The sequence below is a fragment of the Myotis davidii genome, unplaced genomic scaffold (assembly GCF_000327345.1).
Source record: "Myotis davidii unplaced genomic scaffold, ASM32734v1 scaffold61, whole genome shotgun sequence".
In the NCBI taxonomy this organism is placed as follows: domain Eukaryota; kingdom Metazoa; phylum Chordata; class Mammalia; order Chiroptera; family Vespertilionidae; genus Myotis; species Myotis davidii.
The window spans coordinates 1,519,348-1,544,811 of NW_006291729.1; the positions used below are offsets into that span (position 1 = coordinate 1,519,348).

Sequence of the window (25,464 nt, forward strand, 5' to 3'; positions counted from 1 at the left end):
GCGCGGGCCCGGAGGAAGGCAGGTGGGAACCATGCTGGCAGGGTAAGAGCAGTGGCAGCAGCAGCCATTCCTTGAGCACCTACTATGCACCAGGTGTCAGGTTCGTTTCACTCCCGCAAGCCCGGGGGAGCTGTGGTCAGCCGCCTTGCCCAGGCCGCGCAGAGCCAGGGGCAGAAACTGCCCCTGCCGGTGTCTCTGGCGAGTCCTTCACACACGCCTCTCCCGGTGCTCAGGGCCCCCCGGGGAGGCCGGCCCAGGACCGGGCTGGGCGCGGGGCTCCCAGAGCTCCTGCAGGGCCCATCCTGCTCGCCTCGGTCCCTCGGGAAAAGGGGGGCGTGCAGCTTCCTCAACACTCAGGACACCCCACAGCAGGGGTTCTCAACCTTCCTAGTGCCGTGACCCTTTAAATACAGCTCCTCATGTTGTGACCCAACCATAACATTATTTTTGTTGCTACTTCATAACTGTCATGTTGCTACTGTTACGAATCGTCATGTAAATATCTGATATGCAGGATGGTCTTAGGCGACCCCTGTGAAAGGGTTGTTTGACCCCCAAAGGGGTCGCGACCCACAGGTTGAGAACCGCTGCCCCACAGCCTCCTCCGCAGAAATCACTAACGACTCTGTTCTCACAGACAAAACTACATACAATGGCAGAAGACCTACGAATCCCTCTCGGACATGGTGGTCCCTCGGTCAACCAAGTAAGTGCGATGCCGGCTTAACCCGGGGATCCCTGGGAAGCATGTGTGGGTGCCCTGGGGCACCCAACCACCACACACTGTGCCCACCAAGAGTCCCTCAGCCTGCAGTGGCCATGCACCAGCCACGTGGCAGACTCCCTCCATCTTTTGGGACTTTGCTTCCCTGCCCCCTCCCCCAGGAAGCCCTCCCTGGCTGCCCTCCTTCGCTGCACTCCTCTCTGCCTTGTCAGCTGGGTGTGGGCTCTGAGGAACAGGAGAGGGGCCGCCAGCAGCCCATAGAACTCAGCCGGGGCCCCAGGACCCGCATGGGGGGCATCTGGCCAGCAGGACTCAATGGTGCTTAGATCACTGGCCTCAGCCACCCCTACGCCCTGGGGACAGCGGCCACAGTGGCTTTCCGTGGACGTGTGCCAGGAGGTGTGTCTAATTAGAACACTGACATTGGCCGTGAAGTGGCCCTTGTGAGATGTTCCACCAGCCAAAACGCCCCTCACCCCCCACCCTGGTTCACTGTCCCCGGAGCGTGCCAGGACCAGGGGCACCAGGCGCACCAGGCGACCGAGCCCAGGAGTGGCCTCATCTCTCAGGCAATTGATCAACGGGACCCAACCCCAGATCACGGCACAACCAGGCTCCCGTCCCTTCCTCCCCTGGGCCCGGGTTTAACGGCCTGGAGGCCCCTGAGGCTCGGTTTGGGGGGCGAGTGGACGGGCAGGAGAGGAAGGGGAGCGCCAGGACCACAGACCCAGGAGTGAGGGAGCCTAGGGAGGCCGGTGTGCAAGGCCACCAGGCGGAGGGGCCAGCAGCGTGGCTGCAGCGACCTCCTCCTGGGGGCGAGGACAGTGCGTCGGCCCGGCCCGGCCCAGCCACCCAGCGAGCGGACGCGTCTCCCCACAGGCTGATCTTTGAGGACAAGGAGGGCGGCCTCTTCACCGTGACCCTGTTTCGAAAAGTGATTGACGATTTCAAAGCCAGAGCCAAAGAGAACAAGTAACTGTCTATGATGTAACAATACAGTCTATGAAGCAACAATCCAGTCTATGAAGTAACAATCCTCTCTATGAAGTCACAATCCAGTCTATGAAATAACAATCCTCTCTATGAAGTCACCTGGTTAGGTTCACGGTCCGAGAATTTTACTATGATGAGAAAGAGATCACACGGGAACGGGAAGAGATGACCAGGTTGCTGTCGGCTAAGAAGCAACAATATGTGAGTACCGGCCACAGGCCCGGATTCTCGGGCAAGACGGGGACAGAGGGCCCTGCCAGTCCCCACCTCTCAGCCCCGCCATCCCCCTGCCCCTGGGCACCCTCCCTCCCCCCCGCCACCCCAAGGAACATGTGCTCTCCTGGGGGAGCCAGAGCGGGTCTTGGGGAGGTGACAGCGTAGGTCATTGTGGAGGTAGCGCCCGAGCTGTCAACTATGGTGCTGGGCAGCTCCAAGCGAGGTCTCCCCGAGCGCTGGCACTGCCCTCCCAGGAAGGGACCGGCTCTGTTGTCGCTGAGAAGTCGGGGTGCTGAGAGGGTGATGAGCCAGGCCCTGGGAGGGGACCCTGCCTGGGGGCCCCCCGCTCCGAGGTCGAGCAAGGCAGGCCGGGCTGAGGGCAGAGCCCGCCCCGGGGGTGAGGCCAAGGCCACCAGCTGTCCTGGGCAGTGAGTGCCAGGTGTGATGTGCCGCCTCTGTCCGCGCCTCTATTTACCCTCGCTGTGCTTTTAGCAAAGAGGGGGCGCTCACCCTGAGATTACCGACCACGGCCACTCGGAAACGTTGAGGGCAGCCGAGCTCAAGAGGGAGACCAGACTTTCGTGTTTGAATAGGGACGCTCCCTCCGCCGCTCTGTAAAATGGGCGCATTCCAGACGGGGTGCCCTCCGGCTGGGAGCGGGGCCAAGCCGTGTGGCCCGTCTGGGTGGAGCGTTTCGGGTCCCCTCCGCAGTCCTGGAGGGAGGGCTCTGGGAGCACCCACCTCAATGCCGGGAGGAAGAATGAGTCGAGTGTGCTCCCGGCCCTCTGGGAGGAAGGGCCGTGTGTAAACAGAGCGGCAAGGGCGTGCGAAGCAACAAGTGCCTCTCCTGTGGCCGAGTGTTTGCCCCGAGCCTTCCCAACGGCGGGCCGGGCACCCTGCACATCTGGCCTGACCTCTCTGGGTCAATGGCCTTTTTCCCCCAAAACTACTTTGTTATTGACTTCAGAGAGGGAGAGGAGAGAGAGAGAGAGAAGTACCAATGACGAGAATCACTGATCGGCCGCCTCCCGCACGCTCCACACTGGGGATTGAGCCGCAACCTTGGCATGTGCCCTTGACCGGGAATTGAACCCTGACCTCCTGGTTCATAAGTTGGTGCTCAATCACTGAGCGCACGGGCCGGCCTCAATGGTCTTTTCAGAGGGACTCCAGACAAGCTGCCCCTCAGGAGCGAGCACTAGCCATGGGGCCCCCGAAATGGGGTTCTCAGAGCCCCACTGGACCGGACCGGGGCCTGTGAGAGGCCATGGGGACGAGCATATAAAATGCCCCCAAGCATAAAAACGCTCACACACCATAAACACGCTTGTACACGTATGTGTATAGATGTGTACCACGAAGGGACGCACACACTGCAGATCCTCTGAGACAAGGCTGAGCTAGAGCCCTGGGCCCTGAGGACTCAGGCCCACGCACCCAGGCACCCATGCACCAAGTCACCCACGGACCCAGGCACCCAGGGACCCAGGCACCAGGCACCCAGGCACCCACGCGCCCAGGCGCCCACGCACCCAGGAGCCCATGCACCCAGGCACCAGGCACCCACACATCCAGGCACCCAGGGACCCAGGCACCAGGCACCCAGGCACCCACGCGCCCAGGCGCCCACGCACCCAGGAGCCCATGCACCCAGGCACCAGGCACCCACACATCCAGGCACCCAGGGACCCAGGCACCAGGGACCCAGGTACCAGGGACCCACACACCCACACACCCAGGCACCCAGGGACCCAGGCACCAGGCACCCAGGCACCCAGGCAAGAAAGGTGTTCAGCACCAGAGCTGAGACCCAGAAGGGTGGCGCCTGAACCTCAGCCCTGACACCTGGGAACACTCCCGAAGTCTCTTTAGTGACCGACCCAGCTCTCTGCCGTGTGTCTGCACAGGAGCTGGGTCACAGCAGCTCCCACAAGTGTCCGGGCGGCAGGTCCTGCCCAGAGGACAGGTGGTCAGGTTCCTTGGCACCCACCCGTGCGCTGGCACAGACGCCCCCGAGGACCCAGGACTGACACCCGAGCCGACACCTGCACTGGGTCTCGGGTTCCCCGCGGTGTAGACTTCTGCCCGCGCAGCCGGGAGCCCTGCCAGGGCCTCGGGGAATGGGATCGGAGGGAGACACACTAACTCGGAAACACTCAGTCCCTTCCGAGCTCTCGCTGTGCGCCAGGGAGCAGGCGACAGCGGGCCAGCCCGCCCGGCTCCTGCAGACTCTTGGCCCTGAGCCTGTTGGGAGGTGGGCATGAGCAGCATCCTGTATCTTTCTGGCTACTTGTCAGCGGAAGGGACGCTGCGTCCCGGATGTTGTCGGTTCCCTCTGAGATCACAGGGTGGGAGTCTCCCGAGCACCCACCTGTCTGAGAGAAAGATGATAAGGGGTGCCGTGCACTGACCGCATGCCAGCGCCCCGAAGGCCCAGGAGGCTGCCGTGGCTGGGCTGGGTGGCGACACCCTGACCGCGCCCAGACAGACAGCTCCGGAGCTGCCCTGCCTTGCTTACGGGGGCAGGCCCTGCCCGGGCCAGGCAGAGGGAGCCATGTGTAACCCGGCCCTCTGCCAGAGATGCGCTCTTTCCCCGGAATGGAGGCTGTCCCGGGCCGGTTGGGCAGACAGGGCCACCCCTCCACCCCTGGGCGGGCGGCATCCCTGAGCCTGCCTTCCGTCAGGCCATGAGAATGGTTTCTGTTTCTGATGTGTGTTTCCTGAAAGATTAATAAATCGTTTCTGTGCCTTTAGCAAACTTCCTGTGTTGCTCTTAAAAAGGGATCCTCCACCTTCCCGGACCACAAGGTTAAGGTAACCCCGCTAGGTAACCCCGATAGGCCCGCTGCGGGGCACAGCGACAGAGAGAGAGAGAGTGAGGGCGAGAGTGAGGTAAGCAACCCCCGGAGCCCTGGGGTTCCCCGCTCGCATGCCCTCGCCAGCGCAGGTGTCTGAGAGGCAAATCCTTGCGTTTCTGTTCTCTAAGCGGCTTTTGAGGTCTGCAAGGAGCCCAGAGCGGGGCCTTCTTCCTAATCTGCAGGCCTCTTCGGGGCGGCCCCGCCCCCCAACCATGGACGGTGCTTTGGGCCAAGCTGCCTCTGCTCTGCCTGGAGGTGACGAGCTGGTGACGGGCAGGCCCTGCTGGGGCGGCGTGGGCGGCAGCTCCGCTGCCCTGTCCTGGCTGGACCCACGCTGGCCTTTGTGGGCTCAGGGCTTTTGCTGCGAGACTTGAAGTCCCCCAGGTGACCGGCCACTCCAGCGTTAGTGACACCCTCACGCCCTGGGGCTGTGGTCAAAGCCTGATGTGGGGCCCAGCTAGAGCCTTCCAAGGTGGGCCCTTGTAGCGGAGTCTGATGGAAGCCGTGAGCTGCCTGCCGAGAGCCCTGAGGCCAGGGGCTGCCCGGCGCCCCGCTGCCCGGTCTGAGGAGGCCCCACGCATGTGCTGGTGGCTGGCCCGCTGAGCTTCCGGCCCCGGGCCCCCGGAGAGCAGGGTCCTGGGCCTCGCCGGGCCGTGTGGACCGACTCGCTGCTTCTGCTGGCCCCGGGCGCTCCTTCTCAGCTCAGGGCTTGCTCTGTCCAACCTGCCTGGAGGTGATGGGCTGGTGACGGGCAGCCCCTTCTTGGCTCGGGTCGGCGGAGGGGCGGAGAGGTCACGGCTGCCCTTCTCTGCAGGGCCCCCTGCTGCGCTGGCTCAAGGTGAACTTCAGCGAGGCCTTCATCGCCTGGGTGCACATCAAGGCGCTGAGAGTGTTCGTGGAGTCCGTGCTCAGGTAGGTCGGCGGACAGCTGTCCGGGGTGGGGTGGCCGAGCCGCAGCTCTGGGGCCATGGGGCTCCCCTCCAGCCTCCAGGCTCAGGGCCAGGACATCCGGGGTCCAGTAAACCCTCCCTCAGCCCCGAGGCCCCGGCTGCCGGCTGCTCTGCTCTGTCCCTTTCCTGCCAGCCTCAGGCAGGTGCCTCCCAGTCTCCCCGCTGGCTCCCCCCAGCCCCGCAGCATAGCCGCCAGGGCCCAGGGACCCTGCAAATACCAGCGCCTCTCACACCTGGACCTGAGAGCTCCCCTCTCAAGGCCCCAGAAAAGTAAAACTCAAACCACATATAAACCACCAGCACCAAAACTTAGGATACCTTTTTTTTTTAACAAAAGAAAAATAGGTTCACCGTGGAAATTTTGGAAACGATAGATAAGCACAAAGAATGAATAGAAATCCCCTGAAACTTGAATAGTGAGAGAAAACACTGCTAAAATGCAGTTTGTCTTTTGACCTTTTAAATGTACAGATGTGCATAATCCTATGTACTTATGAAAACGGAGTCAAACAGGAACTATTTCTTAAAGCCTGCTTTTTGGGTGCTTGACCCGTGTCGCGAACACATCCTGGAGGTGCCCCTCCAGCCCTCCCCACCTGCACTGCAGGTTGCCCCGGGTCCCCTCACACCACCCACCTGGCTGGCCAGCCCGACTCCTGCCCAAGCTGCTGCGTCTCCCGGTCCCGCCCTCCTCCCAACATAGGTTCCTGCCTGTGTGGCTCCCCTCCCTCCAGCGCTGTCACTGCCAGTGCTCAGCCCGGACTCCGCTGCCCCCTCGCCCTCACGTCCTGCCCCCACTGCCTCCACCCACCGCACCTTCCGCAGGCCTGCCCAGCCTGCCTTTGCTTTCCTTTCCGCTCGTCTCCCACCTCAGCTTGCCCGGCTCTTGCCATGGGCTCCTACCTGGTTTTGCCCCCAGTTCATCCTCCACGTGGCTGCCAGTGTGGTCTTGTCCAAACGCAGACGGAGCTGACCCTGGCTCCTCATCCTCTACCCCCATCTCAGAGGTTGGCGCCTTGGTGATGAGTCCCAGACTGGCCCCGCTGCCGCGGTGACCAGTGTCCCGAGACGGCTGTGCGACACGAGCACTGTAAAAAGTCACGCTCAGAGTCTGTGCCGTGGGAAACGTTCCTCACGGTCCCACGCCCACCCGTGCTCAGGGCGGAGAGTTTCAAGTCTCCGTGTCTCCCGACTGGGATCGTTTATACCTAAGATTCTGCAACTTGCTTTTTTCATCTGCTCTGTGTGTGTAGAGATACCAGGTCCTTTTAAAAAAAATATGTCTATTGATTTCAGAGAGGAAGGGAGAGGGAGAGACATCAGTGGTGTGAGGGAATCATCGATCAGCTGCCTCCTGCACGCCCCACACTGGGGATCGAGCCCAGAACCCGGGCCTGTGCCCTGACAGGAATCGAACCGGGACCTCCTGGCTCACAGGTCAACGCTCAACCCCTGAGCCACACCGGCCGGGCTTACTTGTTCCTCTTTAAAGGCCGTCCACTTCCCAGCCTATGGAGAGGTCGTAACTGAGAAAACAGATGAGCAGGTGCATCAGAGTGGCAGGGAGCGTCCACTGGCCCCTGCCCGTCGGTGCTGCGCTCTGCCTTCTCCAGATGCCGTTTCTCACCGTCTCCTCCTCTGGGAGCCCGGGGAGGGCTGGGGCCGAGCCCCCCTCTGCCCCTCTCACCGGGCCTCATTGCACAGAGTAGACGCTAAACGACTGTGGACAGAGTAGCATCAAAGTGAGGACGCGCCAGTTCATCTTCAGGGTCAGTGAGCCGGGGTGGTCAGCTGGATGAACGGACGGGGCCTCAGGCAGGGCTGTGTTGGGACCGCTAAGGGGGCCGGGGACTCGCGCATCGGCCTGGACCTGAGCGCGGTCTCAATAGGAACACGTTAGGGAATCCTCCGTGATGACTGACGTCTGGAGTTCACCTAGGAGGGACCGCCTCAGGGACCCTCGCCGAGAAGCCCCTGGGGAAGTGAGACGGGCGAGGGTGCTGGAGGGCCCGGGAGGGGAAGCTTCAGGTGATGTCCCTGGTGTGAGAAGCTCAAGGCAAAGGATGACTGAGTGACACAGATCATGGTGACAGGACACTGGACACTGACGTTTGGAACAGGAGTTGTAGGGAGTTGAAGTTTTTGTTTGGAACAAGGCAAGATGGCGATGTAAAGGGGAGGAGAAAGGCTGGACCCTGCAGCAGTGAGGGGGGCACTGACAATCCGTACAGGTGGCAGGGGGAGGTAGGCCTGATGCCTGGTTACACGGGACGCCATTACAGACAGCCCACTTCCCCGGCCCCGTTGACTTCCCTTTCTACAGCTCAAATACATTTCAGTATTTCGGGGTACACAGCATTAGCAGCCAGAAGTGAGGACTGGCCAAGTGTGGGAGCCAGGGGGACTTTACGGACACTGGGAAATAAAACCAAGTAGTAACAGGTTTTTGGCCACACGAGTCACTGCGCGTCGGGCAAGTCCAAGGGTGTGATCCTTTCCGGACTGGCACAGCTGGCGCGGGGACAGGAAGGCGCGTGGCGAGCAGTACGGACCCAGGTGTGCCGAGTCCATTCAAAACCTTTGTCCACAGAAACTCAGGAGAAGGAACGAACGAGCTTGATAAACCAGCTGGGTTCCAGTCAGTGCTTTGGGTCAGAACAGTCCGTCAAATTGCCTGTTTACCCCACGCACCCCCCACCTTGTGGCCACCAGGGCTGGGCCACCTCCCGGCTCCCCAGTCAACAACCACCCTGGCAGAAGCAGGCCAGCGTGTTGTAGGGTTGGTCTAGCCAGAAGGACCCGTAATCGGTTTTTCCCAACCCTGGCCACGCTGCCCGACGAGCTCTTTTCCCAAGCTGTGCTGGCGGCAGCTCTGCAGTAGAGCCGCTTAGTTCCCATCCAGCTCCCCGTCCCCACACTCGCCTCGGAGTAACCCACTCACACAGCTTCTGTCCGGGAAGGTACGGGCTCCCGGTGAATTTTCAGGCTGTGCTCCTCCAGCCTCAGAAGAAGTCGTCCATCAAGCGTTTGCGAGAGGTTCTGAACTCCGTCTTCAAACACCTGGACGAAGTGGCAGCTGCCAGCATGTTGGATGTAGGTATCTGACCGGAAACAGCCCGTCTACAGCCTGGGTCAGCCTCTCCACGTGGTGCAAACGTTCCCAAAATGGTGCTTGCCAGGCTCTTGTGAGAAGTGTGAAGGCTGCGTGTGTGTGTGTGTGTGTGTGTGTGTGGGAGCTGTGCAGGGCAGAGCATGCGGTCAGTGCCTAGAGCTTCCTCAAAAAGGTAAAGATAAAACCGGAAACTCGTTTGTGCACTTACAACATGCCGTCTTTTTTGCAGGCAGCTATGGATATCCCTGGGTTGCAACTCAATAACCAAGACTACTTTCCTTACGTCTACTTCCGCATCGACCTCAGTCTTCTCGACTAGCACGCCGCGTGGGCGCCGCTCAGCTCCTGCCGTGCGGACGACATGACGGACGCTCCTTTCCCTCCGCAAAAGTCCGTCTCCTGCAGGACTTAGATTTTCAGAGAAATGGCTCACAGAAGCTGCTCACCGCTGTATTTATTTTTTGTAAGTTACAATAAAGAAGTGCTTAGTCCTTCCAATGGGCTCTTCCCTTACATCCTAACATAATGCACACTTCTTTTTTCTGAATGTCTTACATGGATGGGGACTGCTTGGCAAGGGGCCACCTGCTGCTGTCTGTCTAAAGGGATGCTCTGTGAGGACTTAGTAGCAACACTGAAAACCATGCACTAACTGTACAACCTGCTGCAGCCCCCGCCGTTGCTGCTCGTGGCCCCACGCGCGGTGGGGCCTGAGCCGTTCTCACTGCGGGGCTGCCTGTCCTCTCTGAACTCGCTCTCCACTTCACAGGCCCGGGGGAGCCTAGCCTGCAGCCAAGGGAATGTGTGTTGTGCGGGCATCCAGATGGGGTCATCCGTCACATGTTCTTAGAAAGGAAAGACATCAGGGCCAGACCGTCATCACCAGATCAATTTACTGGCTAAGCATCAGACTCTGAATTTATGACGGGGACACTAATTTCATACATTTGTTGGCACTGTCCAAAATATTGTTTTATTCTTTCATGGAAAAGCCATTAATATTCAAATGAAAGAATCACATTAAAAAACTGACATAAGAAACAGCCTCCAAGAACACCCCAGCAGCAGTCAGAGGGAGGGAAAGTGTTTCAACAGCCCAGCAGTTTTCTTCAAAATAGTACTTGACAGAAGCCACCCCATCCACTGGCTACAATTCATAGAATTTTTCACTGTTTTCTTGAGATGCAAAAGTTCATTGTTGCAGTGTTTTCAAATGACCAATCAAGTGCTACTTCTTGGTTACAAGGCCACAGTAGATGCGCCTGATTGCAGAGAACGTTCCTCCACTGCTGGAAACATCTGCTCCCAAGAAAAGAAGGCGCAAGTTGTGCTGAGCCTCACAACTCGTCTTTCTCCAAGTCGTCCAGCTCCACGTCGCTGAGGTCAATATCGTCTTCCACAGGAAGCTGCAAAACAGGGAACCACGTCAGGCGCAGGCGGCCCTGGAGCTCGCAGTCTCCGCTCACGGAGGAGGAATGATCCCGAGGGGCTCCGGACCACAACACCAGCTCCTGCCCGACCCGGGTCTACTCTACAGCTGGGCGAGAAGCTGAGGATACAGGGAACATGGCTCTACTGGCACTCTTCAGCTTGGCCTGTCCAGGAGGGCGGGCAGAATGTGCCAGAATAAAGGCTCATTTCAAAGCTGTGACTTCCCATTTCTGTAAGGCAGGTGCATGAATTCAAGGTTCAAGTTCACTCTGGGGTGCTGTCCGGAAAGCAACCTATTATGGCCTGATCTTGAGGTCTATGTTAAGCAAACCAAATGCCATGCAGCCATATTCACAGGGTGAATGGGATGAGGCCCTGAGAGGAGGGACCTCCCTGAGGCTGTGATGTTTCTGGCGTCAGGTGAAGGCTTAGGTCCGGACACGGCCCCTTTCCCAGGGCGGGCCGAGGGCCGGCTCCCTCCCCTTCCTCCCCACCCCGAAAATTCCGGTCGACCAGCATTCCCCAAAACAGGAGGCCGCGGGAGACGGTTGCATGGTGGTTGTGGTCAACCAGATGTCCCGGCCCGGACTTGGTCTCCGGTGGGGGTCTGTGAGAGAGCGGGTTGTTCCTACGGAAAGGATTCGGTTCACAAGCAGCAAAGATGCGCAGGGACCGGGAAGGTAAAAGGAGGATGGCGTCCCCACCACGAGTCCTGCGCACACAGCCTCCCGCCCCGTCCCGGGACTCACCTCGCCATCCTTGCCGTCCCACGGCTCTCTGGTGCTGATGGTGGGGAAAGCCCCCCCTCCGACAGGTGCTGTGGATCCTCGCCCAAAAGAGAGCTCCCTTGGGGGAAACAGCCAAACAAGCGCAGGCGTTAGAGGACTGCGGTGCACGGAGAGCCAGCTGTGGAGGATGGTCTGCCACTTGCTCATGCAGACACCCCCCCAGGACATGCCTTGAACGGCACTGCCTGTTCAAGCAGGACCACCGCACACCAGGCCTGGAATCCACCGGGCTTGGCGTCAGACAGGGCGGCTCATTTAACAAACAGCACGTGTATTTTGCTAAAATACAAATTATGTAAAACTACCAAGCTGAGAGTTAAGCCCCAGAAAGGCTGTGTGAAAGACGGCAATTCCATTTTTCTCCTCGGTCCCACAACGAGCTGAGGCCCTGCCGTGAACAGGAGCCCCGATTCCACAGGCCCCGGTGACCGACCCACGGACAGTGCGAGCACTTCCCTCGCCGCTCGGCTTCAGGGAGACGCGAGCCCTGCCTCTGGCAGGCGCTGGGAGAGAACAGGCCCGGGAAGACCACAGGCTGGGAAACGGCTGCTATACAGGAGCCTCGAATGCGCTCTGGTGAAGGGCGCTGGAATGTGGGCTTGGAAAACCCCAAAGGACAGATACTATGTGTCCTGTGGGTGCTTGGCAGCCTCTATCTGCACGGGGGAGAAATCGGGGAAACTAACTGCTACTCTGCCTGTGTTACAGTAACACCATTCTGAAATAACTACACTCTAAGACCAATGCCCAGAAATGGCAGCCGGATCATCTGAGGCCAAGGGCACCAAGCACGCTCGGGTGGGAATGGGGGAGACAGGCCGCTTCCCGCCCACGAGACCTTGATGAGAATCAGGAAGAGCCCAGTATCAACTGAACAGAATGACGAGGTGACCAGAGAACAGGGAAGCATGAACACCAACCGCTACTGCAGGACATTCCCATGGAAAGGCAACTGGAAAGCTCACATGTATAAACTTCTAAGCCTCTGATGTCAAATACAAACTAATTCCACTTATTGCCTGTTCTACATCAACCCAGTTTCGAATCAAAACCCACAGCAAACACAAGCAGACAAAACAAAAACAGCTCAAAAGGGCAAGAAGGTTACCTGAGAAATTCGTTAATGCCTTGCTCACTGAAAGACCCTTTCAGAAGAGCGAACTTCATCTTGCGCGCGTTAATGGCCGCCATGGCGGGGTAGCCAAACCCCCCGATCCCCAGTGCGTTCTCCAGCTCAGACTGCGCGCCAGCTTCCGTCCACAGCCACCTAGGAAGGCAGACTCGTTTCAGGGCAAAGGCCCCTTTTGATTCAGTTAGACCCTAACTGGCAGATCTTGATTAAGAAGCAAAAGACTACACCTCAAATATTTTATGGATGAAATAAATGAGAACAAAAGGTAAGTTTTAAAAAATAATGTATTCTATATGTGCTCCTGAGTAATACAGTTCCTCCCTCAAGTTTTCTACACCCCAACTCCAGAAGTCCCCCAAATGGACTGATCTACCTATAAGACAGTTTCTCCGCCTACCCCCAACTCCAAAATATTGTCCACTAAGCCTCATGAACTCTCTGTGTTTGTTACCAATATCATTTAGGTAATGATGTATGTATCATTGGGGTAATTATAACACATGTAATAACTACTTTTTAAAAAGTTATGGATATGTCATCATTATCCCATACGGAGTGGTGCAAAAGTAGGTTTACAGCTGTTCATATGGAAAATATACAATTAGTAAATAATGCAGGAATAAACTGTTTCATGTACTCAACTCTAAACCGACTTTTGCCCCACCCTGTACAACAATGTTCAACCAACCCGGCCAGCGTGGCTCAGTGGTTGAGCGTCGAACCAATGAACCAGGAGGTCACAGTCTGATTCCTGGTCAGGGCACATGCCTGGGTTGGGGACTCAGTCTCCAGTGTGGGGCATGGAGGAGGCAGATCAATGATTCTCTCTCATCATTGTTCTTTCTATCTCTCTCCCCCCGCCCTTTCTCTTCCTCTCAGAAATCAATAAAAATATATTTAATTTTTAAAAAAATGCTCAACCAAATTTCTTAACTTCTACAAAGGTGAAAATGAAAAACTACAGCAGGGGCCTTCTGTAGGCACACAATAAATGCTTGCTGAACTAACAGGAAGCACAGAGCATAGTGACAGTGATCGCAGGGGGGCTGCAACAAAGGATGAGGATGAGAAACCAAAAGATAAAGGGAGGAGACAGGCATCCTTTGTTTTAAAAATGTGTCTAGATCTGGCGTTGCAGGGGAGGGTACAGAAGTACCTCTGTTTCCTCCTCCTTATCTAGCCTTCCAGGCCATGCGAGAATTCAACTATGTTACTAATTAAGTTTTTGCTTGCTAGCCTGGGACCCCAACCACCATTTAAACTACAATTCATATGAGAAAAAGTATGTTACAAACAACTGCCTTATAAGTAAGAAACCTGCAGTACTTCTTTTCTTCCTAAATGACACAAACATGAACCCATCCTAAGAAAACTGAGGGAGCCACACCTTTCAGGAAGCACCACCCTCTCCTGCCCACATGGGAGGGACTAAGTTCAGGAACTTACCCCCACATTTTCTTCTTGTATTTGTCTGCCAATTTCAGAAGAACTTCCAAATAAGAATTTCTGCCCGCCGCTCCTGATTTAAACAAACAGAAATTGTAAAGACAGAAATAAAGGAGCAGCATGAATTGCTTTAGAAAATGTTCAGAGCAGCGAGTTCCCGTTCGTCGTACCCGTGTCGAGAATGTGGGGCAGGACGGCCACCACGCAGAGCTGGTGCTCCTCACACGTCTTCTTGGCGACGTCCTCACTGACGATCTGGGACCCGGCAGACAGGGATGGAGACAAAGCCTTAGCACCATCACTTCCACTACAGGGCAGAGCGGGAGCCTCCACCAGCCCCGCCTCAGAGGTTCTGTGACGGGTCCTCAGCCGTATGGGGGTGCTGAGGACTCGCACCCACAGTCTGAGGTCAGAATGCCGGGCGCTGCCTGGCTCTGACATTTATGCACATCATATATTTTTATGAATTTGCAGCTCCCCATGCCTCAGTTTCCTCATATGTTAAATGGAGATTAAATATAGTATTTACTGCTACGTGTTCAGGTGAGAATTAAATGAGGGAAATCTGCATGAAAGCAGAACAGTGCCTAGTACATAGTTCAGTGCTCCATAATGCTGGCTATTACTCTCGAATGAGAAAGGAAAGACCCATTCTATTGCTGAGAAGCTCAGGTGTACTTTTTCAGTGCAGTGATCTCAGTGCTAACGTTAGGAAAAGCAGCGATTTATCCACAGGTTTTGCCCATTTGAAAGCACAGAAACACTTTAATGGCCAGGTTTTAAAGGAGAAGAGGCAATGTGACCCCTGTCAGACGAAGCCGTCCCTCCCTGTGCGACAGGCCTGCTGACCTCGAGCAGCTCAGGAGGCGGAGCGTTATCAGAAAACAGGTCCAGGGCCCGGGAGACGATGTCAGATCTTGTCCGCCCCCCGTCATAATCCACAGGAGACTCGCCTTTCTGGAATATCTTGATTGTAGGAAATCCCCTAATCTATTAAAGATCAAATGAGCATTTAATAAGAAGCAAGGCAATCTTTATGGTTTCTGAAACCACCTTCTGAGTAATTTAAGGTCGAAAATATTCCCAGCCTGCATCCGTGTCCAAGGATGACACACAGGTCTATAAGTCAGGGGGTTTAGCAATCTGATGCAGGGCATGGCCAGGTCTTCAAACCCTGGATATACACGTAACACATCTGCTCTAGAACAAATGGACCCACTCAAAAGCCCTACGAACAACTTGCACACGCGTGGGAAAGCTAAAGGCCCACACTAGGCGTACAGGAACAGTGGAATCCTGGGAGGGACAGCTCCCAGACTCACTACTTATTAGTTACAACAATAAGGGGCTTAATTTCTTCATGACAAGACGACAAAACACCCCTCCTCTCACACGGAGGCCTGGTGTTCTGGGTAAAGCAACAGGGAAAAGGCGAGTATTTCACAAAGAGAAGAGCCTCAAAAACGTACCCCGTACCGGCCGGTCAGCATCTGGTTGGCCGTGGCGTCCACAGCCGCCAGCTTCACCTTCCCTTTCGTTTGCTCTTTCACCTCGGTGGCTGCCGCGGCCCATTCTGGCTCTAGGCTGCAAACAACAGCCTCATCTCAGCACAGAGACTTTAACTGAGGGGCGCGTTTCCGCCCGCCCAGTGACGTCACACTTGGAAAACATTTTCCGCAGATTTATGAAAGACATGATGCGCCCTTCCCATGAGCTTCCCAGTCCTTCGTCACTCCCCCCTAGTTTGACTGCTTAGCTGTTAACCTTTGAAAATCTGACAGTGGAAACTCCTGGGACTAAAGCCAATGTTCATCGCTTGTTTAGAGTCAGAGCATTCTGGGAGGAGATATTGGCTATATCTATGATCTGGTTCAGCTTTGCAAAGGGAGTTACATACTCACTTATATGTGGAATCTAAACACACACACACACACACACACGCAACAAGCTCCTTGACACAGGGAACAGATTGGTGGTTGCTACAGGCAGGGGGCAGGGTGGGCGAAGACGAAGAGAGTAAAACACAAAAACAAAAACAGAAAACCCCGAAGCGAGCCCGATAATTGTATTGAAAACTCTGACTTAAGAAAAGGACTTGGTTCAGAGCACTTACTTTTTGCAGTGTCCACACCAGGGGGCGTAAAACTCAACCATCCAAACGTCTTCACTGTCAAGAACGTTCTTGTCAAAGTTGTCGTCCGTCAGCTCAATCACGTCTTTCTTACTTGAGCTTTCACTTCGACCCTGTCATCGTGACATCAAACATTAAACTACACAGTGTCCAAAAGAACAGGATCCCTATTCTAAACGCACCGATAACTAAATCGCCTCTACATTTTAACGTTTTTTGAGTTTTTCTTTCAAGTAAAAACTACTTTGTCAAATGAGGACACTGTGTTTATCATTTTTACTGGATAAACAATATTTAGTTTCAAACAGTTACCTGCATACATTCAGTATAACAAACAGGGATCTAAATTCGGTCCCTTGCTGTTTGTCTAAGAGAAACTTCAGCCTGGCTCAAAGAATCACCTTAACAACACGATTCTAATTCAGACTCCAGCTCACTGCTGGCGACCCCAGGATGCCGCACATCACTACCGTTACCACCTTTCACAGTCTCTGCCACTGAAGAAACATAAAGTAACCCTCCCCCCTGCCTTTCTCAAGTGCTTTTCCTCAGTGCCGACCCTGAGAAACCGTGAGCGCTGCTAACTGCTTCTGCTGCCTGGGCCCCAGCCCAGAGCGAGGGGGCAACTGCTCATTCAGTGACCAGGCCTGAGATGCAGGCAAGGGCGCTAAGAGGAGCAGAGGGCCCTTTATCTACATTTACCAGGGAACCCAATGCCCTTCACAAGATCATAAGCACCTGATAGCTAAACGTCACACCTCATACCAGGGCATCCGAAACACCAAGCCATAGAACAGGAACTTCTTTCTCCTCTTCCCTACGCACTTATGGAGAATTTCCCATGGATCTGGGCTCACTGCCCCGGATTTGGGCCGAGAGGGCACCCACATTTCCCCTGTGCTGTCGATGGGAGGAGCTGGGCCCTCCTCTCTGTGTATGTGAGCGTGGCCTGGCGCTCTCCCTCTGCGCCCCGGGCCGAGGAGGCCTCTCTGGGGCTGGCTCTGGGCCCGTGGGTGGGCAGGGTGCCCTGGGACTGACTGGCTACCATGACGGTGGTTCTGAGGCGGCCCAATGAGCAAGCTGGAGGGCTGACTCCCTCTGGGTCAGGGGACCCAGCCTCCTATTATTTTTTTAAAAGGAAGCCCACCAATTTGCAGTATTTAAAAAAGAAACCTATCTTCCGCCAGGGGTGCACTGAGGCTTCACCATCATCACACAGGAGAGCCGACCCCGGAGCCTTACCTGTCTTCCAGAGCTGTATCCCCTACCCCCCAGGCGGTCCTTGACGAGCTGGCGCAGGGCCCCGAGAGCGGCATCCACGATGGCGTCTGCAGTCCTGCCACCTGCAGGGACAAGGCATCAGCAGAGCAGTGGGCGGCTGCACGCCCTGCGTCCAGGCCCTGCAGCTAAGACTCGAGAATGACAACAGCCTTCAGAAGTCTGCGATTTCTAAGGCAAAACTCAAATTAAATCGCGTCAAAAAGTTTCATCTTCCTTTTCTTCTTACAGGATTTCCTAATCAAACTGCCCAGAGGGATCAAAGCTGATTACCTTACATCTGTGACATTCTAAATGCAATAGGCCCACTGCACAAAAGAACCCACAGGGTCACTAAAACAACATTTAGCTTTGAGAGTCTGGAGCCAGAATTCTCTCCTCAGCGGCCTCAGTGACTAAGAGCAGAGACTCACGATTTACTTATCTACAAAGCAGGGAAACTTTGTAGTTACTTCTCAATAGTCTGGGAGACTAAGTAAAAGCTTTAATACTGTATGTTTACAAGACAAAGACTCATGGGCGAAATACTCCATAGTAACATCAATAGACAGTTTAAAATGATTCTCAAATTACAAGCCTTCTTTCTGCCACATGGCTCTGCGAGACCCTTTCCTACAGTTAGAGGGCAGAGAGCTCACAGCAAGACAACATTTGTGGCCCTGGCTGGTGTGTCAGTGGTTAGAGCGTCAGCTTGTGCCCCAAGGGATCATGAGTTCAATCTCCGGCCCCTCAGAGAGTGTGCAGGAGGCAACCCATCAACGCGTCTCTCACTTCGATGTTTCTCTCTCTCCATCCCCCTCCCTTCCATTCTCTAAAAAAATCAATGGGGAAAATATCCTCAGGAGAGGATTAACAAAAACAAACAAACAAAACCCTTGAAAATCTCTATTATCAAGTAACTGTGAGTACTAAGTAGCTAGTATCTTTTTGTTATAAAAAGAAAGACAAGAGGGAAGCACAGAACATCATCACTCTATCGCTGCAAAGGCCGTGTGGGCTAAGCCAGGGCTAAGCCAAATGAACGACAACAAACACCTTTTTACCTGCATGACACCCATTTAAGCTTCAGGACCGGCCAGAAGAGGTGGGAATCGCTCTGTGCCACTGCAGGGCTCAGGTTTAGGCACAAAGAGGCTGAGGCAGCAGGGCAAGCAAGTTACAGAATCCTAGTTTTCTCCTATTGTCCCCCCACCTGCTCAAGTGAAAATTCCACCAGGGAAGGAGGTAGCCAAGTCCTTACCCTGATAATCTTCTGGTCTGTTTTTGTTGGATCCGAAAATCTTGATGGTAGGGAACCCCTGCACCCCATACTGGCCCCCGAGGGACTGATGCTTATCCGCGTCCACGGCACCCACCTTCACGACACCCTGTGGAGACGCGAGAGAGCCATCCACTGGCAGCTGCAGCCGAGGCCACAGGCCACAGAACAGCATCTGATTCACGTCAACATCCGATAACAAAGGGCTTCACACACAGAGCGAGCGAGGGCTTCAGTCTGGGAAACCATTCCCAAGAGGAACGACGAGTGAAACACAAATTCGCCCAGACAACAGACAGAACTGACAGACAACAAACATTAAAATGGACAGTATACCTTTGCTTCCTAAACCATTTGGGCATCAAAACAAGGGTTTTGAGCTTTAATATGCAAATTAGTTTCCTATTATGCATTAACTCATTAGCATGAATTGAAACATACACAAGTGAATGTGGACATCTCAAAAACTTACTTTTAATGCAGTTGCTACTTTCTTCCATTCTGGTGTTAACCGTTGGCAGTGGCCACACCTTTTAGGGGATAAAAACACAAGTAAGGCAACAGTTAAAGCCTTTGATCCCCAATTCAAAAATCACCCACAACAGTGTACTGAGTGACAGGCCCTGGGTGATGGCTTAGAGAGTACAAGCATCAATAAAACAGGAACCTGAAGGAGCTCATCTTTTTATGACTTTATTAAAATCCTGTTTCATCTCAGAACTTTAAAGTGTTTCCCAATTACTGCTCAATTAAACTCTATTCAGTTTGAACAAACTCTAGCAATCCTGAATCCACACCAGAGACTAAACTTTAGCGTGTACCTGGTCAAGGGGGCCTCAACGTGTGGCTCCAGCTGTACGGCAATGTGGCAGCATCACCTTCTAAAGCAGAGGGGTTCTGCCTTTATTTGCTGCACTGGATATTAAGTGAAATATTTCATGAGGACTGGATATTAAGTGAAATATTTCAAGAGGACTGGTATTATGTTTCCGAAACTCAGCTTCATGGTCTTCCAAAGGAAAAACTAAAGCAACAATGGAAACCTTCCATCAGGCAGACCTCGGGGGAATGCGCCTGACTATCCTATGTGAGCTCGAAGGCACAGTTCACTCCTCAGAGGACCACTCTGGGTCTCAGGTCACCAGCAGCTCCCCTGCAGGTGCACTTGGTGGGAGTCGGGTCCCCCCCAGGGCAGGCGTGGCCTGCCCGTTCCCAGCTGTGACAGTCTCCTGCCACTTCACACCGCTCCCACTGACCGTCTCTACACTTCTATTTGTTGGGTTTTGTTTTCATTAAATGTTTTTTTTTTCATTAAATGTTTTAACTACATACTGTATTCGGACTATATATATAATTGTACACCATTAACATCAATAGTAATTACATCTTCACCCCACGAGGGTTTTTTCCAACAATGAATGTAAAGCAAGACAATAACTTACATATTTCTGGGAGCAACCCTCTTCAAGAAACAGAATGGAGTCCATCAGTGGCCCTTCCCTTTCCTTTGCCCGACGTTCTTTCTTTAGTTTCCCTCCTGTCCCCATCCTACTTACCTCACTGTAAGGATAAACCATCTTGAATTATAAGTTTCTTTTCCTTTTCTTGCAACATTAGCTACTCCCCCCCGCACCACCCCCCGCCACACACACACACTTGGCTCAATCTCCATGGCCCTTAATAAACAATCCTTTGTGGGGTCTCCCACGTCTACTTCTTCTAACAAGGAGTGAAGTAGGTAAACTAGATGGCCGAACAAGACCGCATTTTACATAGCATTTTTCCTTCTAAAGTACCACAAACAACAGACAATTATTTTATAATACTTACCATGGAGCAAAGAATTCTACAAACCACAAACTATTACTTTGAATAACTTCTTGGTTGAAATTCGATGGAGTTAATTCGATTACATCATCACTAGAGGAGTACAGCCCGTTCACTGTTAGAAAGAAGGTGCAGCTCACCAGACCTGGAGGAAGCACCAAAAGCAGGTCATTAGTAGCAGGATACCCAGGCGGCCAGGCTTCTCCCACTGACCAAGGCCCTTCGCACTGGAGGACGGCGTGGGTCGGTCCCTCTTAGCCCTGTGCCCCTCTCCCTGCTGCTGTCGGAGCCCCTAGAATTCTCCTCCCACTGGCGCAGTCCACACTCTCCTCTCTGGAGATGCACTGGAAAACGATTCAAGTATTATTCTAGTGCCTTCGTTCTCTATACCCACCCTACGAGGTAGCACTACTATTTGCCACTTTATGGGGAAGGACACGGAGACACTGGGAGGCTACATCCAGCTGTGAGCTTGGGTAGCCCCCTGTGTCATTCAGTTGCCATATCAGCATGCCATCTTTACTTTTTTAATTTTGTTTTATTGTTTAAAGTATTATAAAGAGTATTACATAAATTCATCTCTAGTTTTAATTAAAGATGCCATCTTTATTAAAGCCTTTTTTCTTAATTGAAGGGAAAAATAATCATTTGTTTCCCCTACTAGACTGGGACTCTCTCAAGGGCAATGACCATTTTAATACTTTTATTTCTACTACACTATCAGATGGCACATCACCAGGCACTCACAATGTTGCTGGATGAGCTTACAAAGATTTTTCATGTAATTAGTGGTATAAAGCGAACAGTCTATTGTGTCATAACGGCATAGTTTAGCTACACTGTGGACCAAGTGTATTTTTGTTAGTCACTCTAGGAACTCAATGCAATTTTTAACAACTATATTTTTAAAAAAAAACACAAGTTCTGAACTGGCTTACAAGTATTTTAAGAACTCAAGTCTTTTAAATTGGTAATACTATTAAAATTGTACCTCCTCTTTTAAAATTCATATATAATTTTGTTTTTTAATTACATTGTTTTACACTTGAAGAACAATGCTAAATAAGAGATTGTTCTTGATTTTAAGAGGAATATGCATGATGCTGGCTTTTGAGTTTTAACAGATAAACTGTGTCATTAATGAAATTTCTATTACTGTCTTTTCAGCATCTATAAGAATTATCATATAATTTCTTTTAATCTGTTGATAAAATGAATGAAAAGTGAGTGACCCATCTTCTAAGGTAGTGTGTGTATATATGCCATCTTAGTCACATTTCCAAGTGGAACTTTTTAGAATAACTCAATGGTAAATTTCTTCTGGAATTAATGGTTCTATTACTGAATATTTCACCTAATACTTACGTAGCACTTTCAATTTTCAAATCACTTACAAACACATCAGATCACTTGATTTTTCGCAGCATCACTAACTAGAGACGAGAACCATCCTTACTGTAAAGGCCAGAGTGAGACCAAGGCCCATCTATGGGCAGCATATAAGTGGCAAAGCAGCACTCTGAACTACCAGGAGAGCAGGCCACATAAGCCGAGGGAAAGGTGGGCTGGGCAACAGCAACAAATGCTACTGAGAGCTTAAGCAGGAAAGACGGAAAACTGCATCGGATCTAGTGACAAAGTCTAGTGACAAAGACCATTGGGCCCCGGCGGCGGCAGTGGAGGAGTGAGCATAAGCAGCAGGCCGTCTACAGAAGATCGGAGTAGGAGGGGACACGTTGGGGAAAACAATAGTTAACTGTCAACAAGTTTCATTATGAAGAGCAGAGAACGCAAGCAAATGTGGGGTAGAAGGATGGTTTCTTTTTAAAGATGGGAGTGAACTGAGCACGAAGGGAAGGCACATGTGGTGGGAGAACGGCTAAAGATAAAGTACAGGGAATCATGAACAAAACGAAATGCCCACAGTGAGGAGGAGGGGAGGGAACACACAGCCTGTGACAGATGGACCATCCCATTGGTGACTGTAGCCTGAAGAGGACTGTACAGTCTTTATTCCATTTCAAGAGGCGGGAAAGGGTGAGTGTGAATGAAGAACAGACCAACCGAAGGGGCTCCCTCGATAACTGTGCTGCCCAATATGGTAGCCAGTAGCCACACATGGCTACCGCACGCTGAGATGTGTTATGGGTGTAAAAAGCACACTGCATTTCAAAAACTTGGTGGGAAAGAAAATATAAACATATCTCATTAATATTTTTTATATTGACTACATGCTGAAATAGTATTTTAGACATATTGGGTAAATAAATATATATTAAAAAAATTTCACTCATTTTTTTGCCTTTTTAATGTGGCTACTAGAAAATTTTTGATTACCTAAGTTTGCATTAAATTTTGATTGGCTGGTGCTGCTCAATAATTTTTTCATTGCTGCAGAAAAAGTTAAATAGAGCTTGATATATTTAGTGAAGCAAGTGAATTAAGAACCTAAGCAAAGACAGTCCCAACTCCAAATAAGCTTGAAAGTAACACTGGTCCTGAAGAATCCTGAGAGCTACTGCATTTAAAGAAGTTTATCTTTTTTTTTTGAAGTCAATGTGCACTGATACTTGTTCAATACATGTAGTTGTGAAATTTTCAAAAAATGGAAAAGCAAAAGAAAAGCCACCAACAGTCCCCACTAGAATATTCTTACTGACATCTATCTCTATGCAACAAGTCTAAAATTTTATTATTATATATTTGTATAAATAGGATCTATCTACCTATATATTTATATTCCCTTCTGTACCCTTTTGTCACTCAAAATAAATTGCAGACATTTTCTATATAATTATGGGTTACTTATCACCCCCATAGTAACTAATTTTAATGGCCCTATTATGCTGCCAATCCACTACTGACAGAATCTGATTGTTTCCCGCTCCTCACTATTAACAGGCCAAGGCTGAAAATGCTTTTCACCTTTTCTCCACTCAAATGAGTGGAGACTAGTTAGGACACATTCTTACAGGGGGTGCTGGGGATTTGGCTAATATTTTGATATATTTATCTGTCCAACTGCTCCCCAGAAACTGACATCTTAACAAAGACTAACACTTCCATGGCCCGTGTGCCAGGCATTGCTCTAAACATTTAAAATATAGTAACTCATTTAAGAACTCTATGTGGTATGTGCCCTCATGTTCCCTCTTAGGTCAGAAAAACGGAGACAGGTACCTAAGGCCGTATAATTAGAAACGGAACATGGTTATGTAGCCCACGTTTTTAACCAAAGGTCTGGAGACGGCGGAAACAATCCCAGGGAGGGTCACAGGTCAGTCGTGGCAGGGGATTCGGTTCTTCCTTCCTCAATCAGAACAGCAGCCAAGACTGTACTGTCCCCTTCAAGCTGAAGTCACCAAAGGGATGGCCCATGATTTTACCTTGGGAATGAGCTTTCTGTCCATACAAAGGTGGCCACGCCCACTGACTGACACTCACTGTAACAGGGACTGAGGCCTGCACCCTCTCGCAGTCCAGGAGCCCTCGGGGGATGTCCCACTGACGGCAGTCAGACATCATTAGCACTGCTGTGGAGGCAGAAGAGGCTCCCGCCACCCCTGCTGCACTCGCCAGCAGTGAGCCCCGCTTCTGGGCTTCTGGCTTCTGGGCTTCTGGCTGAGCAGTGCTCCCCCAGTGGGAGCGCACTCCTGTGTTGAGCATCTGCCCCCTGGTGGTCAGTGTGTGTCATAGCGACCAGTGGTTCTGCAGTTCACTGAATTTGCATATTACCCTTTTACTATATAGGACTAGAGGCCTGGTACACGGGTGGGGGCCGGCTGGTTTGCTCTGAAGGGTGTCCCAGATCAGGGTGGGGGTCCCGCTTGGGTGCCTGACCAGCCTCACCCCAGCGCACCTTCTCAGTCCCGCAATGAATCGCCCCAAAGATGTAGGCCCTGCCCACCCACCACAGCCCACTGGTCAGTGGCCTGGGCCTCCCTCTTTGGGGCAATCGTGGAGCCCTCCAATTGATCGCCCCACCAGCCAGTGGCCTGGGCCTTCCTCTGCAGGGTGATCATGGGGCGATGGCTGGCCCCTGACCAATTGCATCACATCCGCCTTGGCTGGCCTGGCGCCAGTGGGTGTAATAGCCTGGTCGTCCAGACAGTCGTCCTGCTGTTTGGCCGATTTGCATATTAAGCTTTTATTATTACAGATTATATAGGATAGTGGCGTTGGATGCTTGCTTGTCTTTAAATTTTGCCTCATTCTCACAAGAGCCCCTGCCCCCCCAAACATGGCTATCCAATGGAAATGTCTTAAGGATAGAGCCTTGAGATCTAATCTTATTACACGGCAGTATGACCTGGGAGGGTTAGAAGGAAATCAAACATAATACTCAGAAAGACAGGACAAAGGATGTATAAATTCCAACAGCAAAAGCATAGCCAGTAACTACCCCACAGAAACCCTCAAGAAAACCCAAACCGTAGGTCCACTTACGATGATAAAGCAGGTCAATGCTGACCAATAGCGTTCTGTCTCTAAAGCTCACATCCCCTTCCACTCCCAGATAATGAGCACCGATGGGGACCGGAACACCTGATGGGAGCCCGCTTGTCCTGATCCCTCCACAGCGGCTCAGGATGCTGCAAATCCACATCGGTCACATCTCCATTCCACACCTGCCAGCAAGGCGACACGGACCAACGCAGCTACCCAGGGACCCGGCGGAGCGGGCTTCCCAGAAGGCTGATTCCACTGGGGCCCATAATGAGCCTCGGACTTGGAGAGCTTAGTCTGAATCCACGTGTGGGCACCTTTTAAACAGATCACCCCCACCCCCATCTCTTCTCCCCTCAGCGATACGGCAGGTATTTCTGTCTCGTTTGCTCTCTGCAGACGTGTACGCACTCACGAAAGCTCGGAACAGCCCACGGAGGGCCGGCCCGGGGTGGCTAAGGCACTCGCGCCCAGACACGCAGCTACGCCTGCGGGGGAGGGGCTGGGCTCAACCCTGAGGTCGGAACAAGGACCGTTAGGACCCACGAGGCGCCCGGAGCAGGGGGTCGGGGGGTGGGTCCTAACGTCGCTCCCTGGTCCCTACGGCAGGCATTGCCATCACTCAGCCAAGTCTGGGCTCCCCGTAGTTCTGCAAAGCGCGAGCCCATGGACCGTAACCAGCTTTAGGAACGCACTGCGCCCGACGAGGCAACTTCCAGGCCCGCGTGTCGATATTTCAGTTCTTGGAAGTCGGGGTCCCATCAAACAAGTGGTGAGGACAAGCGAGGTGAGGAGCCGTGACCCCCCGTCCACACTCGGGGCTGAGGTCCCCTGGAGGCTGCAGCCCCAAGCCCGGCCGCCGTCAGAGGTCCAG

General features: G+C 52.9%; 2 protein-coding genes across 5 annotated transcripts in view; one reads left to right on the plus strand and one right to left on the minus strand.

Annotated features, from left to right (window-relative positions):
• Positions 1-9,379, plus strand: part of ATP6V1C2 (ATPase, H+ transporting, lysosomal 42kDa, V1 subunit C2) — a 27,479-nt gene extending 18,100 nt beyond the window's left edge. For 2 of the 4 annotated variants that reach the window (XM_015564924.1, XM_006765176.2), the window contains 7 exons: positions 638-706; positions 1,604-1,696; positions 1,825-1,918; positions 4,688-4,825; positions 5,606-5,703; positions 8,702-8,834; positions 9,083-9,379. In XM_015564924.1, coding sequence (XP_015420410.1) covers positions 638-706; positions 1,604-1,696; positions 1,825-1,918; positions 4,688-4,825; positions 5,606-5,703; positions 8,702-8,834; positions 9,083-9,172 — 715 coding nt within the window. In that variant the 3' untranslated portion in view covers positions 9,173-9,379. The remainder of the gene's footprint in view (positions 1-637; positions 707-1,603; positions 1,697-1,824; positions 1,919-4,687; positions 4,826-5,605; positions 5,704-8,701; positions 8,835-9,082) is intronic. The other 2 variants (XM_015564925.1, XM_006765175.2) reach the window with 1 other exon arrangement.
• Positions 9,380-9,803: 424 nt separating this feature from the next.
• Positions 9,804-25,464, minus strand: part of PDIA6 (protein disulfide isomerase family A member 6) — a 35,573-nt gene continuing 19,912 nt past the window's right edge. The window contains exons 5-16 of the mRNA XM_015564942.1: positions 20,148-20,397; positions 18,790-18,847; positions 18,300-18,426; positions 17,024-17,124; positions 15,764-15,894; positions 15,120-15,234; positions 14,500-14,640; positions 13,821-13,905; positions 13,651-13,723; positions 12,181-12,339; positions 11,034-11,130; positions 9,804-10,259 (exon numbers count right to left, since the gene is read on the minus strand). Of these exons, the coding sequence (XP_015420428.1) occupies positions 10,191-10,259; positions 11,034-11,130; positions 12,181-12,339; positions 13,651-13,723; positions 13,821-13,905; positions 14,500-14,640; positions 15,120-15,234; positions 15,764-15,894; positions 17,024-17,124; positions 18,300-18,426; positions 18,790-18,847; positions 20,148-20,397 (1,406 nt within the window). The 3' untranslated portion in view covers positions 9,804-10,190. The remainder of the gene's footprint in view (positions 10,260-11,033; positions 11,131-12,180; positions 12,340-13,650; positions 13,724-13,820; positions 13,906-14,499; positions 14,641-15,119; positions 15,235-15,763; positions 15,895-17,023; positions 17,125-18,299; positions 18,427-18,789; positions 18,848-20,147; positions 20,398-25,464) is intronic.